This window comes from Saccoglossus kowalevskii, chromosome 10 (genome assembly GCF_978046115.1).
Source record: "Saccoglossus kowalevskii chromosome 10, keSacKowa6.1, whole genome shotgun sequence".
NCBI classification, from domain to species: Eukaryota; Metazoa; Hemichordata; class Enteropneusta; family Harrimaniidae; genus Saccoglossus; species Saccoglossus kowalevskii.
In genome coordinates, this window is record NC_140650.1 from 23189784 (window position 1) to 23212603 (window position 22820).

Below are 22820 nucleotides of genomic sequence, written 5' to 3' on the forward strand. Positions count from 1 at the left end.
GTGATGATTACTACTTGAAATATCAAAAGCTGAAAATGAATTAATTATGCAAATTAGGTAATTAATATGTACTGACATTACCCTAAAAACTATATCAGGTTTGTGCAGTGTCCTATGACATCTATGTACCAAGTTTTATTGAAATGTGATGATTAGTACTTGAGACATCAGTGGAAAAGCCGAAAATTTATTAATCATTATGCAAATTAGGTAATTAATATTGCACAGATTTTTACCCAAACTCCCGCCAGATCCTGACTTACCCAAGTGCATCAAGAATCGGATCAACTTCATCTGAGAATTCCTGAATTGATGGATAGCGAAAACTGCAAAAACAATAGAATATGATGTTATAACCTCAAAGTATGCACAGAGACAGTTCAGCGGGAGTATCGATTGACACGCAGCGGCGGCGTACTGTCTTTCCATGATCCAACATAAGAGAACAGCAACATGAAGCAGTAAAGTACAATAAAATATTCAGCGATGACTATATTACTTACTCATCTGGTAGATTGCCAGCATCTGGCTCTTGTCCAGGTGCATTGATATGGACAAAGCACATTTTATGAGCAACATTCAGCATATCAGGATGTTGGGTAAACTTGTGAAACGACAAATCTGTTGGTAAATGAAAGTATATGATGCTTTTATAGTAAATGCATATCATGTATACATACATCATTAATTAATTGATAATTAATGTACAAATATTGATGTCTCATCTCATTCAGGGCAGGAACTCCAGTTTTTTCAGGGCAACCTAATTTTAAGGTCAAAAACTGCCAGAATTGCCTTGGACTGATTGCAATTGTGAAAGATTTTGACAATTTTGAAAGCATTCATGTGGGGCAATTGACAATAACCTCCATGAATGAATGATTTAGTTTCGCTGGTAAGTGATTTTTTGAAAGTATAATCATACTTAATCTGCATACTGAGGATTTATTTATTTTAGCTAGAATGAATTTTTGCTGAAAAGACTTTGGGTGTTTTATATGGAGTTTTTTTTTTCACTAATTTTTGTTGAATATAAAATACAGAAAAACAAACGTAAATTCATTGGTCTTTATTTTCACTGAATCACTCATTCACCAAAAATGTATTCCAAGCGAAAATAAAAAAAATTTACCACAAGTTAATTAGCTAATTTGCATACTAATTAACAACTTTTAACATGTTTGAATTCAAAACCTAGTGAATATGATCAAAATAGGAAAATTAAATACCAGCGAAAATTAACGATTTCACTGTACTACAAACAATCAAACAATAATGAATGATTGCTTTTTAACAAAGCTGACAAGGGTGACCATCAACTTTCACACAGTCAGCAAAGAAATCAATGTTGACTGGTGACAGGAACTAGGTTATCATTCTTCCATTCATTAATTACACGTATATTACAGCTATATTCTATATTTAGATACATGTACAATCATTAGTCACACCGATAGAGTGACAAGTTTTATCTATCACTGCGAATTGTTAACAAGTAGTCTCTCAGATCCTCTATAGATCCACTGTTTGTTTTGCATAATGAGAAAGGAATCAATCAGTCTAGCTATAAGATAAAAAGAATTTTCACTAAAATGAGAAAATTAAATTATTGACACTAAATGTATTAATCTGATAGGGGAATGAACCAAATCAATTTTACAGTCCCTCCAAGGTATCAAATTTGATAAGAAGTCAGGCCAAGGTACGGATAAATATCAAAGCAATGTGTTTGTCGTTTTTAACAAAAGAGCTAAAATAGCCTGTTTTATCAAAAATTACAGAAATATTCACTAAAATTAGAGTTATCATCGAAAAATCAACAAATCTGCTGGAGATCCAATCATATACAATATCAAAGCAATCTAGCTAGCCTGTTTTTTGTGTTATATTTTTTATAAACTAACCTCAAAGTACATCCAAGGGTAATCTGACACGTTGTATTACTCTCATCACCATCTAGCTACTGATTGCTTCGCTATGTATGCCTTGAGATCGATACGTGGTTAGGTAAAATTAATAAATATCCTAAACCAAATAAAGCTTGTACTGAAGCCAAGGCAGACTGATTTTTACTTTGAGAATTGACCCAGAACCCACTAGATGCAAGATGAACATGCTAACCTGTGTACCATCACAGAGGTGGTAAAACCATTTTCACGTGGGTATGGCGCTCCACAAAATGCATGCATTTACAGGAGGTTATGCCGCACACTAGACAAACCAGAGATTGTGTCCTGACACTCCCAACTGCGTCCATACATACATTTTTGTTTGGAAAAATTTGCCATTTATTATACGGCAATTTATACAATTGGATGAAATGAAATGAAAAGTGAGCTTAAACATAGTCCATCATTATTAGTTTCCAAGCTATTGTGCTTGGTTTGACCTAAGTTGTTCCAATCATGTAATGAGTAATAACAAGCATAGCAAACCAGTCAACAACTTAGTTAACAATGTTGTATTGTTTTGGAACAATATGACGGTGACTGTAAACAGTTTACATATACACAATTATAAGAGATTGGTGCTATCTGGTTGCTAAGCTACCAGTGCCAAACTTTAGTTATCATATGCCACTATATATATATATATGTTGATTTTTCAAAAGTTTACGAAATGTAGGTAAAATTTGGAAAACATGTTTTCTATCCCAACATACTTTTGTACGACAACATATAAATATATATATTCAAAAACTGGAAAACTGGAGCAAGTGATTAGTTATAAAATCAGTAACTAAGCAAGCAGGAAACTCAAAACTTGTCCATTATTTAATGGATATTGTTTTAATAGTGAACTTACAGTTAAGACCAATGTCATGCCATGTTACACACAACTGTTTGGCACTTCTATCACCCTGCAAGACATAATGTGAGATAATACATTAATTTCTGTACAAGTAATTTTGTGATTTCTATATTAATCACATGCATGATGAACTGCAAAACAGATAAGAAATGCATATCACATAGTGCCAAATTTTATTTTTATCATACAAACTACCAGGAGGTTTTTCAGGCCTTCCAAGCTTGTATACAGTCCAATAACCACAGTACATAGTACAATTGATTCATGTTGGCAAGCTTGTGCCTTTATTTTAAGAATTATTATTCAAAACAAAAAGCTTACAATTAAAAAACCAAACGATATTAAAAGGCTTTTGTGTAAAACAGAACAATATTGCATCAACAAAATTAGCACACTAGAGGCTCGTAGTGATATATTCATATCCTGTGAAATATTCCCATTCACAACACTCTGCCATTTCACTTTTTCAGACTGTGGAAATATATACTCATGATACTTTCTTTTCGCTAGACATAAAGCAGACACTCTGGATTGTCACCAGAGTAGCATCAATCCTTCCTTATAGCTCACAGTCACACTGATCAAAAGAGAACATATCGTGGGATTATATATAATAATCTATGTGGCATCTTCAGTGAACATGGATAGAATGATCATTTCTGCTGGTAGGCATTTAGTCATTATTACTGGTTAGGATCAGACATGGGTTGTGCAAATGGAATGACAACTGCCGTTCTTGTTTTGCTACAAAATTGTTCATAAAAATAATTTCAAATCAGCTTGTGTATTCACCCAAATATTCGTTTACTTAAATTCATACATCGTACTCATCCGGAATTACCGGTATTACCGGTATTGGGAAAAGTCTAGCAATGCTCAAAGACCCAATTTATAGCATTTTGGAAGGGAAGCTTAGCTGAACGTGAACCGAAAATAGAAATGCCTCAAACGTTGCAGGTGGATGCTTAGTCAACATGGGTGCCGAGTTGGACAAGTATGTTATAGTTGAAAAGTAATTCACTGCAAAAATATACATTGGTTCACTATAATACATAAAAAAATTGAATCACCATAATAATACATAGTGAAACATTATACATTAATTCCCTGTTATTCATGTAGTGAAACAGTAGATCATTGATTCACTGAAATTCAAATAGTGAAACATTAGTAAACCATTGATTCACTGAAATTCAAATAGTGAAACATTAGTTGACCATTGATTCACTGAAATTCAAATAGTGAAACTTTAGTAGACCATTGATACACTGAAATGCAAATAGTGAAACATTAGTAGACCACTGATTCACTGAAATTCAAATAGTGAAACATTAGTAGACCATTGATTCACTGAAATTCAAATAGTGAAACATTAGTAAACCATTGATTCACTGAAATTCAAATAGTGAAATATTAGTAGACCATTGATTCACTGAAATTCAAATAGTGAAACATTATACACCAATAAAGTGAAACACTATACATTAATTAACTATAATTGATATAGTGACCTCTAAAGGTCACATATCCTGGTACTTTGTTGGTATGACAGTACCACAAACATACACAATTGGCCATTTTAAAGACAATTTTTTGTTCCCAACAGATATATTTTACTCAAGCAGCTGAAACAAATAGTCAAGAAAATTGTGCTGTAATATCAATACCAACGAAAAGTAGATGGAAGTCAGCTATTATCCCAGAATTCATTAGCTTTGTCATTGTCATTTGTAATTTTTCTGTACTTTTTTCTCATATACTCTTTAATATTTCTAGAAATTAACCCTAATTTTGGTGCTAAGAGATAAAATTTGGGTCATTTTTCAATTTTTAATAAATAAAAATAATGCATATGTTTGTCCCAATCTTCTGAAGAAAAGTAGGGACTATAATAGGGACTATTTTGTTAATTTTCATGAAAAGCGAGAACTGGTGGTGAAAAGGTTAATAATAAATCACAACTCAATCGCTAAAGGACGTTCACAGTTTCATCAATAATTCCACTTGTTACCACTAAGGGACGACGTCAAAAGATCGATGTCGGATAAAAAACTTAATTCCTTTAGTTTTTTTCCAAAACCCCCCACTGAAACTTAATTGATAAATATTGGTCATGGCGTCAGACTACATTCACCATTAAATACAAATTGATAATCGGACAGTAGTATTGCATAGCAGTTGGTTGTCGGGTGGGTGTAAAAAGATTTTACAAATGCACCTCATTTGACGCACAGATTTACATTCAAACCAAACCATTTTTCTGTTTTTTTCCCTTTTTGGTTATTTCTGTCCATGATTGGATAGAGAAAAAAACAAACTACAAATACTCCAAGATTTTTTTGACTTCATTAAAAAATAAAATTGTTTTTGTAGGATGGAAACTTTTTGAGGTCAAAACCCCCCACCCCCAAACTAAAGGAAATAAGTTTTTTATCCGACATCGATCTTTTGACGTCGTCCCTAAGTCGTGTTGTTTTATACAAAATCTATCTTTTGGATAGTTTCAACTATATTCCAACAAGGGTTATAACCAGAAAATAACAAGTCATTGTCAATGACACGTGACATATACATTCAGTTGTCTGATCCGAAATGCACAACACATTGTACTAAATCTGAACAAAATCCATCCATGCATGACTGAGATCCGGTTCCGGAATTGTGAAAATACTAGTACGTGATTTTGATGCATTTTCGGCCTTAAAATGGCAATCATTCAGCTATTGTTAAGCGGATCATGAAACAAATGCACATATCTATTTGTGACATGATGTACCATGTGTGTGTGAAGTTTGAACTTGATCAATCCAGACATGTCTCGGATACGGATCCAGAACTGAATTCTAAAAACAAAATGGCCACCAGTCGACCATTTCAAACTTGATCTGGAAAAAAAAATGACGTGCATCAAGGTCCTATTATGTTTAATGTATGTACCAAATTTGAACAAAATCCGTCCATGCATAACTGAGATCCGGGTCCGGAATGGTGAAAATGTGCGATTTCAATGCATTTTCGGTCATAAAATGGCCGCTATTCGGCTATCGTTAATCGGATCATGAAAAAAATGCATGTGCATATGTCCCATATGATGTGTGATGTATGAGTGAAGTTTGAACTTAATCGGTCCATGCATGTTCAAGATACAGGTGATCACGGACGCACACACACGGGGCAAACTATAAGTCCCCGTTTTCGGACAACGTCCGAACGGGGACTAAAAAGTGCCTGTCTAAAAACTTTATTGAAATGAAAGATAGCAGTCCCTAGTCTGTATCCACAGACATAAAATCAATGTTTTGTTGATTATTTATGCTTATTTTGTCATTTACTGGCAAGTTTGTAGAAATCTTGCCTGTCAAAAATGAAATTTTGACCCTGTCTGAAATGTGGAATTCCTGTCTAAAATAACAGGTAGACAGGTAGCTGGCTAAAAGCCAGATTCCAGCTCACAAAATATCAAGGATGTCAGATCACAAAGCACACAGCCTGAGGACAACATGGCTTACGGTCTACATGGCTTTTTACATTGATTCATTGAACACAAAGGAACATTGCTATAAAATTCTAATTTCAGGCAGCATGTTTATTATAATTTCACTTTTTAAATTAGGCCGCTGACCTAATTAAATATTTTTCAGTGGTTAAATACAGATTTACTACATATTACATGGCAAAATTCGTAGTAGACCGATTCAGATTAATGTTTTTACCGTACTCGACCGCGTTAGCGCCCATGCCCTGGCAAGCGCCCACCCCTCACTTTTGCACAATTTTTATATTTGGGGTCAATTCGGCAAAGCGCCCACCCTTTCAAAATGCAACTAATTTAAAACTTGGTCTTGCGTAACGAATCATTTCTACTTCTTCATTGTGAAAATCAATGACGACTAACTAAGTTCATAATTTGATTTTCTCTCAAAGACGTAATCTGTCACTTGATGAATCAAATTTTTCATTTGTACTCTTTTTCGAGGGGGGTGCTCGGGTAAGCGCCCACCCCTAAAAAAATCGTGATTTTCTGAGTTGAGGCTCCTGGGAGCTAACACGGTTGAGTACGGTATTAATTTGTTATTCACATTTATACTTAATGAAAAGCAAATGTGAATATCTTAAATTTATTACATGTAATACATCATATTAAAAATATTGTTGATTGTTCACTTAAGATTATAAGATCAAACCTCAAACAAACCTTGAGAAATGGTGCCATATTCAAAGTTAGTTGAGATGGAGGTGGTTAAAATTTATTAGAAACATGGTGAAACAGGAAGTTTGCAAAGTCATCAAAGGATCTGAAACAGTCAGATAAACTTTTATCGTCTTCCACAACATTTTTCTGTTAAATTTTATTATGTCCATTTTGGTTCAAAATTACCAATCAAAATATAAGTAAAATACATGTACATCAAAATTGCAAATTACATATTAAATTTGTGCGGGAAAAACAACTGATTTTAAAATTCAAGACAACGGATGCTGGATGATGGAGGACAATCACTAATATATATGATAAGCTCCACAAAGTTGACAGTGGAGCTAAAAACAGCCAAAAATTACAAAATAACGCAAAATATAGTAAAAATTAAATAAAATGATTGGGTCAAAGAACTTTTATTCCTATCAGTTACCTCCACTATGTGTATCAGGGGATGGTATGTTGAAAGGCTAAAGTCCATCCCTATGCATTCAGGACACTAAAAATATAGCAGCTATAAGGCCAGACTTTTTTTATTCCTTGTTTCTCGAGTTTTTATAAGGCAATTTTCTTGGGCGAGGAGGGCGAAAAAAAATAAAATTAATTCTGTTTTTCCATTAGATTTGTGTGGTTCTCAAAGTATTGCAAGTGAGATCATTGATTGGAGAGAAGAAATAAAATAAAATGTTATTCCATGTATAACCTTGTTTCTCATCTGCGCAAGACTTCGGTACTCCCATGAAAATGCAACATGGATTTGATATGCGGCGGGCGGTAAATGTAATTGTTAGTTCTACTGTTATAAAACAATACCAAAAAACATTCAGAAAATGCAGATTGCAAAGAAAAAGGAAGTGGCACAGAGTCTCATCGTCAGTTATTTTTTTCTCAAGAAGAATCTGTATGTGTATTCGCGTTGATTGTCATGTCGGAAACTGCAGACCGAAATGAATAGTTATGAATATAGTAGCAAATATTCCAAATGAACAGTGAATACAATGACATTTTGGGCGATTAGCCCGTGCTAAGCGTTCACGCACGCTTTGTTAGCCCGTGCTAAGGCTCCGAACCAAGTCTTAAAAACAGGCCAGATTTAATCTGTACTTAGCATTTCTTTACCCTGTGCTAAGTGTTCGTGCACGTTTTCTTAGCACAGGCTAAGGTATTTGACCTCTTAGCTCATGCTAAGGAGCTGTGCGTGAACGCTACTATAGACAACAGCAGTAGATTAAAGCTAGATTATAGTAATCTGAAAAACTCATAAAGGTCTTATGCTTGAACCCCTACACCCCCACCCCACCCCCAGGTCACATATCCTGGCACTTTCGGGAGGTTTTGCGATTCTACATGATGCTTGCTGCTTTAAACTGTTCTTGAATTTCAATGTCACCTGTTTTATTTATTTGGAAATATAGTCAAGAAATCTTTGATAGGTTTAATTTAAAAATTTTAAGTTGCCTGTCCATTAGACTGGTTGGAGAATAAAAGTGCCTGACTGAGTGTCCAAAATGATACCTGTCCTAACCAAGATAAATTAAGACATTATTTGAAATAAAAGGTACAGGCAGTTTGTAAATTTACCTTTACCAGGTAAAATCTGACAGTCTAGGACAGGTCTTCAACAGGCCTCAATGTCGAACCGGGCACACAGAAGACACGGAATTAATTAATCAATATCTATGTTTTAGCAAGACAGTTGTAGATGAAAACCATCCTGTATAATCTAGTACAACTTTGCAACTAATCAAATTAATTGAATTACAGACTGACTGTATTGAAATTCAAGACAGTATTCAAAATTAAACCAGATCACTAACAGTATTTAGTTGCTATACACAAGACAGTGAATAAAGATTCAGGTCAGAAAACCGTAGAAAGTGATTTATTATTCGGTTGAGTGTCAAAGGTCCTACGACATGACTATACTTGTATATGGATAGCCATAACCAAATATTTGCATAGCAGTTTGGCTGACTTTAAAATAAAGCCCTTCATTTTTGTCTCCTATTTACAACGAGTATGGATTAGAATCAAATTTTGACTTTTTCAATAATTGGTAGTAATAAATCTTGATGCAAAATGTATAAATTATATATTTATGTGCTTTTAAATAATATAATGTAAGCTACTAGTGTAAGCTATTTTAGCTGGAATTAATTTTCATTGAAAAGGCTTTTTGGGTGTTTTGTGTGGAATTTATTTTCAGTGATTTTTAGTGATTTGATTGTGAAATTATAGGGGGGAAAAGTATATTCACTGGATTTCATTTTCCCTGAAGCATCCCTTCAGCGAAAATAAATTCCAAGCGAAAACAAAGTATACTACAGTAGGCCATTTTTCATTTCTCCTGACAAAATACAGACTTAGTTTTTTTAGTTGTATATTAACACATCCCCTGCTGAAACCATCCATTGATGATATGAATTTATATAATGGCGTCAGCTGGGGGTGTTAAATCAACACATTGTTTATATGGGTCCCACCCAACTAAAATACAGTGTCTGTTCACACAAAATTTGAAAGCTTGCATACCTCTAGTAAACAGAAAGATTAATTATTATGACAAGTTTAAATGCCAGTCATTTTTCTGTTGCATATTTAATATGGATTCCCCATGCTGACATACAATGTAGAATACATATGTTTACACGAATGTCTTTACAAAACAACAATGGGGATTTAAATTCCTTGGTTTTAAATCTAGACAAGAATAACAATGACAAAATGGAAAGTTAATTATGTCTATGATTATATATACAATGTATGTTACGAATACGGAGCATGGATGTTGACCACTACAATCTGCTAATTGCTTAATTAATAATACTTATTTTAATAAATGAGGTTAAATATTGACCTTTTTTTGAAACTCAAAACAGCTGCCTGTGAATAGTGTTGCTAAATCAGGAGACACTTATTCATTTGCATTTTCATAACACATCGATATACAGTGTTCCCACTTGGAAAATTTATGATGAAGTAAATTGATAAGTATCTCATAACACCGGCATTATATACAAAACAAAATAAATAGAGCGACAACTGAATAGTGTACATATTAGCGCTGACCTGCAGATACGTACTGTTTCGGTTGACCAGATATTTTAGCCTTTTTTTTGTGTCTTTACACACAATCAAACATCAATATTTGACAACTTTTAGCCATGGTTAAATGTCATAGTATTATAAAAGCCGATAAACATTTTCAAACTAAGCAGTAGGTCACAAGTCTAACAATATACACAGTTCTAAACAACAACAACTTACAATAAAAATTTCTTTCCCGAATTGTTATGCATTTATTGATTCATTCATTTTGGTTGTAACAAGTTATTAAAATTTCAGTGTTTTTAATATTGAAAAGACAATTTCAGATTGCTTGACAGAATGCATGCTAAAAAGAATTATCAGAATGGTCCAGGTAAGTAAAAGTGCATATATACCAATATTTGCAGTTATTGAATGCTGGAGTATTAAAATACGACAACACAAATTTATGCAAGCACATGAACTATTATTAACCCATTTGAACACCAAAGTCAATATTCTTCACCATTCACAAAATAAAAAAATGTCAAACTTTTCACCAGATTTTTTTTTCAAAATTTTGATCTCGACCTGAAGCTAATAGAAAATTTGGTCCACTTGGTCCAAAATGACCCAAAAGAATTATTGAAAAATACTTTAAAATAGGTAAAACGTTGAACGTTGAACCAAAAGTTAGGTTAGAAAAATTATGGCACTTGGGAATAATAGAACAAATATGATAGTCATCTAATAACAATACAATGTTTGATATATGCTAGTAAAACAGTTTGGCGATCTCTAATATACTTCATTGTCGCAGATTTAATTTTCTTTAAAAATCCCAATTTTGGTGAATGCATATTTGTTTTCCACTGACTCATCGTCTATTAGATGCAAAATAGTTGGGTAAGTATTTTCAATGATCTATTATTGAAAACAATAAATTCCAACTGGAAAACAAAATTATTATTTCTGAAAAAATTTTAATTTTTTTTTGTATTTGGGATTTGTAATTAGCATGAACTAAAATTACAATATAAAGGCAGGAAATGTAAAAATCAATTGAAAGGTGGACTTAAGGTCGATCTTCATTCATCCTGATGATAGTTCGAGATTAGTTAAGATCTGTAAGGTCAAATTTTACTGTGAAAAACATGTTTACTTAAGGTCGATCTTCATTCATCCTGATGATAGTTCGAGATTAGTTAAGATCTGTAAGGTCAAATTTTACTGTGAAAAACATGTTTACTGTAAATGTGTTTCAAAACAGTGATAATGGTGTACTTAGAACAAAATTATGAAAAAAATATAATAGTTATATCACAGTGGTACATGTAACTGTATATAATCCCACATATTCTCTTAGGTTGACTGACGTCAACGTGAGTGTTTGCATCAATCTCGTAGCTGTAGGTAAGGATTGATACAAATCTGGCGGTAAGCATGAGTGTTTGCATCCTGTCGATGTCAACTTAAAAGAAAATATTGTTAGATTATACATGCACATAACATGTATCACATGCATATTCCTACAGCGGTAGAGAGTTGAAAATGTAACTATTGCCGAAAATATTCTATTCTAATATCTATTCTATTTTTAATTAATAATTAAGCTCGAATGAGCATCATTTTACTGGCGGTATACGATGACCCAGAATATCTAGATACCATGTACTGTAATTTTAACCTACGCCAGATAAACAAAACTTTGCAGTTTGCATGCATGGTTTGCCTCACAAGAGTGATACAACTTTTCACCAGTTTATGAAGAGTACAGACAAGCAAAGCAATTTATTTTAACCATTTATTCATTAAGACTACTAACAGTTACACACAAGTTTGGGCATCTATACCTGTAGTAGGTACACACAAATGTCGAGAATGTGGATGGGTAAGATGAAATTAGAGTACTGTAGAATACTTTATTTTCGCTTGGAATTTATTTTCGCTATTTTCGCTGGAGGGATGATTCAATGAAAATAAAATCCAGCGAATATACCTTTTTTTCTATATTTCACATTAAACTCATCAAAAATCAGTGAAAATAAATTCCATACAAAACGTCCAAAAAGCCTTTTCAGCGAAAATTAATTCCAGCGAAAATAAAGTATTCCACAGTATGCATTCAAGCGGAAGTCATAAATTAAGTTAGCTTTGTAAACAACAGACACTTGCATGAGATTTGAGGTCAGTTACTTTTGAAATGAGCAGGAAAGAAAGGATTGGGTATCTACCTTTAATATATCAGAAAACAGAACATTTATATCAGAATAATCCTTCCAAAAACAACTAGTAGAAAAATCATGATCACAGTAAAAGCGGGGGAGTCGTCACCTGCGCATGCGTCAAATGGCCATAGCGTGCCATTGTTTACAAACAATCATCTACCCATGAGCCTTTGCGTTTTTAGCGCGTGTTGTTATCGTCGCCTGGGACTCAATTCCCACACGTGCGCCAGTGACGAACCTCCCACTTTAACAAATTGAACACTAGTTTCAAAATATACAATTGTGAGAATATAATTAACTATTCTAGCAATTTTTTAGAACTTTCTCCTCAAAAAAAATCAGCTTATTTTAGACTTTTTAAAGGATTTTAAAAGGACAAAATCTGGGACATTTTTTAGAGTTCTATGAGAACCCTAGAACCAAATAAACACTATTACAAAAATAATTCTAAGGTAGTTGTTGTTTTTCATTTGCAAAGGGGCTGCATAATGTTAAAACGGAAACCCTGCCCATAAACATACAACAAATTTATTTCTGTCTTTATCACATAACCGATTGACATTCACAAGCATCATTCATTTTATTCAGCCCTCAATTCAATCTGTTTAAGAAATCTTAACATGTATGCGAGTATCCATTATGAATTAAGATCAGTGCAATCATATTGATTACTGTAGAGTTATTGAAAAACGCCTCACAGCGAAAAACGGATTTAACATCACAGGTATTGATGTTGTGATTGACATTGTCATAGGCTAACCATACAGTCAGAATAGGTGTTTAAGACAGGTGGTTTTCAGTATTAAGTGTAAAGATTTAGATTACGAGTACGGTAAACTAAGTAATTCTAAAACCGTATTCAGAGGATACACGTAATTGACATGTAATAGTTACAGCGATTACATCAACGATTTGATGACATCATTGCAGTTGCATGTGCACACATGCGGACAGTAAGTGAGGTGTAAAAAAGGCATGTATGAACATTATACGAGTGACCTCAACACAGTTATCTTTAATCAGAGGTCAATGCTTCCACTATCTAATCTGACATTTACTAAGGCATTCATTCTGAATTCAATTCACACAAACAGATTCACAATCTAAAGGGAAGAGAAGGGAAGGGAAGGGAAGGGAAGGGAATATTTTATGGAATCTACCGTAGTCATATTTTCTGTACATGCAAGGATATCATGATTTCTTATTCCTACTGTATTTGCAGTATTAGTAGCACATGTACTTGCACAAATAATAGAAATAGGTCTGTGGTCAAAATAAGTCATAGTTCAAAGATCAAGCACACAATAAACACAATTTTCAGTTTATATGCAATCTTTTACAGCAAATATGATTAACTACATGGAGATAAGCACACATAAAGTCTCACAGTAGTAAGATAGTGAATATTGTTGGATAGGACTGTGTAGACGGCCAACAATTGATGAAATTATTATTTGGTTACATCTCACTACCAAAGTTATTTTAACCATCTGCTAACAGAAAGATCTATTTATACCATGAAGATGAATGATATCAAACTACACTTCCAAGTATTCCTGGATCAAGTAAGATATAACTACAACTTTGAATATGATACAGCATTGACTATGGATAAACTAGAAGTCCACTACAGAAATTGTAAACTGTGCACTGTATTACCACATATACCTACCGGGTACATAATTCTTTTTATGGAGTTGTTGAATAAAACTTTATCAACAAAAAAAACGTCTCACAGAAAAAAACTTTGTTAACAAGAAAATCTAGCTCAAAAATCAGCACTACATGTATGTGAAGGAAAATAATGAGTTGCATGTATTTTTTGCCATCTCCCTCGTCTCAAGCCAATTAATCAGTCGCATAGAATACAGACATTAATTAAAGCACTAATCATGGTAATTATCATTTACGATAATGCTTCATAAATATCATTGTTGAGTGACTAAAGTAGAATACTAAAGTAGAATACTAAAATGATCTAATTTGAGACCAAATAAGGCCTAATTTATTGCCCAAAACAAGAGCCAAATTAGCATACTGTTAATTTACACATGTAGCTAACCTTTGTACCACATGAAGCAAAGTACAATCTACAGTTTGTACCTGATATGGGGGGCTCTGAGTCAAAGGTGAAACAAAAGTTCTTGTATTTCTATATTCAAAGTAAATCAGACACTAGGAATATCTATATTAATTTGTAAAACATACATTTTTTTACGTTCATGGGTAAAGCATATACATGTTTACCAATAAAACACTTATGTGACCCGACGGCCAAAATAGCTTGCTATCTTTGTAGAGTATCTTTCCGCAAACCAAAGTTGATAATTTAATTAACTATTTGCCATGGTTATTAGTGTTCCCACAATGTTCTTGCCATATCACAACCATGGTAGTGTATTTGGTTGTTGCCATAACAATTACAATTGTTATCTTGCTACAAATCTCCTGGATGTCAACCCATGGACAATACCGTTAAAACTCTATTAGAGGCCATATCTCGAAAAGAAGTTGCACTCATTCTTTTTGAACAATTGAAAACAAAAATTCATTATTTCTCATAATGTAGATGCTCTAATAGAAACCACATTCCTTCTGTTTTCGCGACTTTTAATACAGATTTTACAGTACATACCAAGTATCTACGCAATTGAGATGGTAGTATTTAAGAAGAATTTTTACCAAATATGCAAAAAAAAAAGAATTGAAGATATGTCACGAAATATTTGGTTTACTAGTGAACATAGAAAGTGTATGATGACTGAGTGGAGCTGTTAATATAGGTGATCAGTCAACAGTTCCATTTTCAACCAGCACAATTGCTTTGATACTTGAAATGTAGGTATATTGAATGGACCACTGTCAGATTGTGTACTTTCTATGTTCACTAGTAACCAGACATTTTCCAGTTTCATTGCTAAACCAGACAATATTCAGGCCAATTATGACAAACTCCTCCAAATCACAGAATCTACACAAAGTATTACCGGATTCTGCCGTAAATTCGCCCATTCGAAAAATCACCCTGGGCGGTTTCACGGCTGGTGGGCCCTTATTTGGGTTTAAAATTTTTAACAAATTACCGGGTATCATCAAATATTTTCAACACCTAGTAATGATTATAATAACGTACAAAAAATAAATTCGTTGAATTGTTATGAAATGCAAATAAATTTCAACTTATTTCATCGTAGTGAATGATTCCGATCGCATTTTCAACGCTCGATGCTGTAATGAATATCCGCCATGTTTTGACCTGAAATGGTGTTCTTTGACCTGACAGGTCAAATCGATAATTAACCAATGAAAACGATGGATGATGCCAACGTGTTCAAATTACCATAGCTCATTTAAATATGTTAATGTTATTGAACGCAGCACGGAAGAGATTTGCCGATGTTGTTGTATGATCTTTTGGCTTGGATTTTGATAGGAAAGCGACATGACTTGTTTTTAAATAAAAAAATTAGTTGTTTTCAAAAGATAAACTGAGCATTTGAAGAATAATTTAACATTGTTTACAGCGATAACAGCTCATGATCGAAAGGAAGCTAACCCATTCACGCTAGTCGCAATAAACATCAATACTCTTGAATAGGCATCAATGACTACGACAAAACTTTTAAGCATCAGAGAAGATTAAAATAACACCTTAAAAAACTGCCGAAAAATGGCCCTGGGCAGTCTCTTGGTCCCCTTTTATTTTTTTTAAAACCCAAACTGCCATTTTAATGGCCCTGAGCGAATTTACAGCAGAATCCGGTATATCCATCTATCTTTTACACCGATGACTGAGAAAATGATGGATGTGCTGTATGAATAATTTAAACAAAAACACGTTTTTGCTCTCATGTGATTATCCACATATCTCTCTACCAGATAGGTCAAGTTTAGGATGAATTAAATAATCATGCAATTTTCACTAATTATGTATATACTGATTATGTAGTAACTTGGAATGCAGTGGAGTGCAATAATGACCAAATTCTGAAGATTAATTAATTTTCATTTTGTATGAAATAATGTAGTTTTTCTCTAATAAATAATTTGTACAGTAAAAATTCTAAAATTTTGACCACTTTTAAATAATTATTTATATGAAAAGCAGTTTTTAGAATACAAAATTACACTGAAGTAAATATCAGCAATTACAAAAACATTAGATGACGTACACATTTGACATTTCTGTCAAAACACAATTATTTGTGATGTTTCATCATGTAAAAAACAAGAATTTGAATACGATTGAGCTAGCATTATGGAAAAGATTTATTTCGTGAATAGGTAAAATAAATTTGTTATCATCACGAAAGCTGTTAAAACTCTTTCAGTACTACCCGGTAATTGCCTATTTAAAAAAACATCATGCAGTTAAATCAACAGCAAGAGATCATACTGGAACTTCAATAATTACAAAATTACTTCCGTGATGTGTTCTTTGAGATCTGTTCTTTGAGATTGGGAAGATGTAGTATCATGGAGTATTCTGATTGGTTTAATGACATTCTATACCTGTCAGGTCGAAAGACACCAAGGTTAACTCGAGTTCTAGAAAACATGGCGGTTTTTCAGCAAATTGATCAAGAGTTCAAAATATTCTTTCACAATAAAACAAAATTGATGTTCACATACCAGTATGTTATACATTTCATAGCAAACCTAAGAAATAACATTTCTAGTATCAAACCATGACTGAATATAGAACCTAGGAAAATAAGTTATTTATGGTAGTAGAAGATCGTTTGCGTGATGTCTAAAATCTTCCAATGTACTGACAGTTCCAAGTTTTTTGTTTCATTAAATAAAGCTTGAATTGATCCAAGAAAGAAAATCTGAGGTGGATAAAATGCGCAAAAATCGAATAAATAATTAGGTGGTAGTCAACAAAAAAATGTGTGAAGCATACAAATGAATTGTTTAAACAAAACATTTAACTATTTATCCTCATTTAATAGATTTAATGACCTTAAATTGACCTAGGCCAAATTACAACTCCACCTTCTCCACATCTTGCAATTTTAACATTCAGATTCAGCAGATTGCCAACATTAGGGGGGGGGAGTTTGACTGTTAGGAGGGAAGAGAGGGAGGTCTGTGCACTTTTTTTTTTCTTCACTTGGGTTTGAGCTAAATGTTTTTTTTACACAACAATGTTGATGAAAATATAGTGTGTATAGGAATATTTTGTGTAGATTTTTTTTTTCAAAATCAATCACCTTTCTCTCGAGTTTTTATTGGTGAACCCCTAGTGTATATTTCATATGAAATTGCTTTTTCAAATATAGGGCAGGGTTGTGTATAAACTCCCATGCAAGCAGTAAACAGGCTTAGTTATGACTACAGATAACATGGTTGTAAACTTTTAGCCATGCACTCTGACCATACCAAACTGATAAACCTGTTGTCTCAAATAATCTTTGTATCAATCCATATCATGATAATGTTCACTATGCCTTAATGCAATGCATTGTGGGATAACAAGTACAGGTACTATAGATACACACTTTATTTGGTATCAGTATTTTTGTACAAGTACACAACATGTATCTGATAGCGCTAGTGATAATAAAAGTACACTGCATCGCCATCAAAATTGCCGATTGAATCTGGCAGACTCGCGCATTACAAATTGCCATTTGACAGAGAGATGGCCACACAGCCCTGTCATGTAGTCCCAAACATGAATACGACTTCTGTGGCAAAATGCACTATGTGTCGTCACTAGCATTTGCACATTCAAAAAAAAAAAGTCAGGAGAGACAACAGTGACACTCAATGTCCGGAACTGTCGCCTGGGACAAAAAAATATTTAAAAAAAAAAAAAAAAAAAAGTCTGATCTTACTAATTTAAAATAAGTACATACCGCTTGTTAGTGATATTAGTTAAATGCACACTAAGCTTCACCGTGAAACACAACTACTTCCAGGAAATATTTATATAAATGAAGTGATTATTTAGAACACTAAAATTTACAAAAAACTGACATTGAAAATCTGATGAGTTACTTTCTACATATTAACCATGGTACGCGAGGAGAACAATTTTTTACTACATTATTCTGACTGCGCATCTAGACATGCCTTTCATCAAAATAAAATTGAAGATTCAAAGTTTGTTTAAATAGAACATATCACCCATGACTGGTAAAAACATTACATTTTGCTAAAAGTTACTGGATTTGCCCCGCCCACCCCGGTGTGATCATATTTGTTTTCTTTCAATATATTCGGTCTGTTTACTTTTATTAGATTCAAAAGTTGATTTTTGATCAAATGGACAAACTAGAGAACATTTACAAATTGATAATTTACAAAATATAGTGTGATATACGGTAGTGATCAATGTGCTATAATGAAATTGACACAATTTACAGTGATACATTTTGTACTCACTGTTTCTGACACAGACACTGCATTATAAGCATAACAAACAGACTACTTAGGATGGGACTGACGGTTATTTTTAAATGGAACACATATACAGAATTAAAATATTATATTTTACATGGTAGACAGATGTTGAATAAATTTGTAGCCAAAGTGGTAATCAAGTCATCGGCCTACTATATACTATTTATAGTATTCAGCCTAATTTACTTTTGTTCAGACGCTATCAATAAATTTATCAATCAGCAAGTTGGTGAATCTGGCATGGAGCCTTTCTGTAAGAGATTGAGAATGTCATGGTCATGCAGCATGTCATTTTTCTCCCTGAAAAAATAATTATTGACAAATCCTCAAAAGATTTATTAGGTGTGAACAAAAGGTTGAAATATCGAGAAATATTTCCCAACCACGAGACTTTTACGCTATTTTTTTCGTTATGAAAAAAAACAAAGAGGATTTTTTTTGAGCATTGGTAACCCAACCTGAAAATGAGTTAAATAAAATGACCTCATCTAATATGCATCCCTCGAGTGTCTCCTTTATACAAAGTAATTATCTCTTAATCAAAATCTATATTTGTAAAATTCTAAATTCTCCCAACTTGGAAATACTGTTATCTGAATTTTGAAGACAAGTGTCATTCTGTCATAGTAACCTCATCAAGTTCAACAGAATCAATATGTCCCTAGTTAAACACAAAAGTCATCGCATATAGGTTATCTTGATTGTCAACAGTCACTTAATTTAATCAATAATTTGGATTTTTATATTGATGTTAAACATTAATTGAAAGCAGCTGAGTTCATCCTAGAATGGAAAATACCAATACAGTAATGATAGAGACATCAAGGTCATTTTTTATAAATAAAACAAATAGGTTGAATTCCAAACATCAAGGGCATTTTTATATTAACTAGGTTGAATTCCGAACTCATAAATCAGACAGACGACATAATTCGCATATAATTCAAAGTGAAAACAAGAATGGAATTGATACAAGTTGCCAAACGTCAACCCAAATGCTGTTAAATGAGTTTATAAAAGCATGATGAAACATGTATAATGATTAGTGAATATCACTTTCAAAAAGTCTAAACTCAATTGATATCCTTATACAATAGATTGAAGATATCATTTTTTCATCTCAGATTACCCTTTAATGAGTTAAGCCAGACAATACAGAGAATATTATAAAAAACCATACATATATATTCCTAGAATTTCATAAAATACGACACTTTCATCTTGAATTACCCATAAGTCTTCACAGATTTTCTTTAATTATTCGTCTTGTCTCACCTGGAAGTTAGGTTTGACTAAGGAGAAGGCAGACCTGAACCAGGATAAATACAATTTTACAATACAATTGGCTGACTTATTGTACACTAAAGATATTATATACAGGTGGTATGTATTTGTTACGGCATTGTGATTGATTTGAAATTGTAAGTTCAGGATTTAATCATTTGAACGGCATATTTGTTTCCTCCAAATACCACCAGACATTCTCACCCAATTTTTCTGCACTTTTTTCCTAAAATTCTTGTCTAATTTTGGAACCAACACAAAAAATTTGAGTAAACTTTCAGTTTTTACTCAAAAAAATTGACTATTTTTATGCAAGTACATGACGTCCCAATAGAACCACTACTACATTTTTTAGTACTTCCTACTAACCATTCAAACTGAACATAAGGTACAGCTACTTTTCAAAAGTAATAATTTCATTTCTTTCATTGTTAAATTTTTTTCTAATTGCAAGGATTTATCTCAAAATATTGATGTACCTGATATATACCAGGTAGTGTTTGTGTCAATTGATTTAAATTTGTTTTTATTTGTGGTCCAAAGAAATCGCTACTAAAAATGCTATTTTGTTCAGATTATTTGACTGGAAAAAAAAAGCCTACAAATTGTTCACTAACACTAAGATCCTAAACTATCCTTCAACAAGTAAATCTTTTAATACTGTCACCTTCACTATTTCTACAGATTGAAGAACTAAAGAGCTTAAAATTTATAGATGCATCAAAGTGCATTGCTTTAATGCCCAACAAATTTTCCTTGGTGCTCTTCAGTGTTCCCTATGTGCTAAGGTTATTTTATAAATTTTGGCTTTGAAAATGTGCGCCCTTTTCAATTCTGAAATTCAAGCCCTGCAACTGCATTATTTTTAGCTCCTATTCATAGCAGGAATTGTTCATTAAATTTTGTTGAGCAATGTGTTACTTTATCATAAAATCTCTCCAACAAACTCCATTCAACGACAGATTGATATCGCTTGGTTTTCAGCCAATATCAATATTAGCAAAGTGGATATATCATAATGCATAAGTGTTTATAATTGCTCAATGCAAACTGTGCACATTTGCAGTGAACCCAAATCAAATGAAGTAGATGCAGCACTGATACGTCAACTTGAGAAAATCACAAGTCTTTCTATAAATAGATAAATTGAATATCTAAAGCGAATAAACGAAGAAGCTACTAACGAATAAAATTAAGGCCAAAAAAAATAATTTACGGATCAGTATGCATGTCAGTTCACAACTTTTTTTTTCGGTTTCAGCAAAAATATTACGAAAAATAAAAAAAAACAGCTGAGGAACAGAAACACATTTTTTTTTACGATGCATCTACTTAAAATATATAATTCAGATATATTAAATAAAACATATCAACAATGAGGTTTTTTTCTAATGGAGCTACTTGCAAAAGAAAGCGTCACACCCACTTTCCAGTATTCAGCCAAGCACTACAATTTGCAAACAAGGATGACAGATGTCACCAGTTGTGTCAATTTCACAATGTCTCGTTTCCCTCTCCCTATTTTGGAATAGAATAGTCCTCACAGAGTACTTCAATATTCGTTAGATGTTAAAAAGACGCTCATTAGAAGACAATTAATGAGATGACATTGATAAATTAATCTAAATATAGAAGACAGTCGTGCTTGTTTCTTTGTAAATTCCACATCAAGTGTTTTTTTATGACAATGACATTTTAGATCCTTTCATTCAGTGAATGCAATGGGAAACCCTAATGCCGTCCTCCCATGCTACATTGTATAATGTTAATTAAACTTCCTTTACAATCTTGCGTGAAAAACATCCAATTTTCTATAAATAGGCCTAGTAATGAAAAAGAGGTCAACTTATTTTAAATGTGAAGCAAAAAAAAACAATATTTGTCTCTGCAAAAAATAATTATTAAAATGCAAGCAATTGTTCTGCCTTGTACTAAGTAAGCAACAGTACCTTAACACTTTAAGGCGGCAGTGAGCTACATGTATCAGACTAAAGTTATAATATGCATGCGATATTTGTACGCTTACAGTTACAATACAAAAGTTAAAGCTATTTATGGTTGATATGGAACGACGTAAAATATTAACGATTAGATGTTAGCTCTTATAAATTTATAAACAGTGACTGAAAGCACCTGCGAAACTCTGAAAGTGTAAACAGATGACTCATTGTTTTGGTCATGTGACTGTGTAACTTTCACTTGTCAAAACAGGACATTGACCTTATTACTACAAGTAAACAACATAGTTGTGATTATGTTAAGTTCAATATTTGAGGTTTTGCTGGAAATAAAAAATGGATAAACCATTTTTTGTAACATTCAAAGGCTATTGCTATAGTGTTACACCTAATTCAATGAAAGTGGTCTAACAACAGAACATTTACAATAGTAAAAATAACCTTATTATAAAAGAGACAAAGCAGCATCTTTAACACAGTTAAGACAAAAGTTGACCTAGATCAAGGTCACCTTTATTTTACCTTTAGTCCCACTGCCTCAAACAGTGTGCCATAGTAATGTCCAAGCAAGCCCTTTGGCCTACATCTTTCATACCCTTATAACCTCATAATTTTAAGCCAACAGAAAGATACACCATATAACTAAATATATATATAACATCAAAACAAATTTCTCTAATTCTTTCCAGTTTTAAGATGTGCGTCCCACAGTGAAATATCATCATGTCATGAAATTAGTAAAATTGTACAAACCAATTGTACATGTACGTGCACTGCTTCTTATCAATTAATATAGGCCTAGTACTACGCCTAGATCCCAGAAGATCGATAATGCCAGATACACTGTCATCTTTTTTTCATTTTTTTTTCACTACCACAAAACTATGTCTAATACCATTAAAG

The 22820-nt window shown here is 32.9% G+C and overlaps 1 protein-coding gene across 1 annotated transcript in view; it reads right to left on the minus strand.

Annotated features, from left to right (window-relative positions):
* Positions 1-22820, minus strand: part of LOC100368990 (uncharacterized protein ZK1073.1-like) — a 40218-nt gene that overhangs the window by 16798 nt on the left and 600 nt on the right. Inside the window, exons 3-5 of the mRNA XM_085504393.1 lie at positions 2806-2860; positions 504-621; positions 264-326 (exon numbers count right to left, since the gene is read on the minus strand). Of these exons, the coding sequence (XP_085360519.1) occupies positions 264-326; positions 504-621; positions 2806-2860 (236 nt within the window). The remainder of the gene's footprint in view (positions 1-263; positions 327-503; positions 622-2805; positions 2861-22820) is intronic.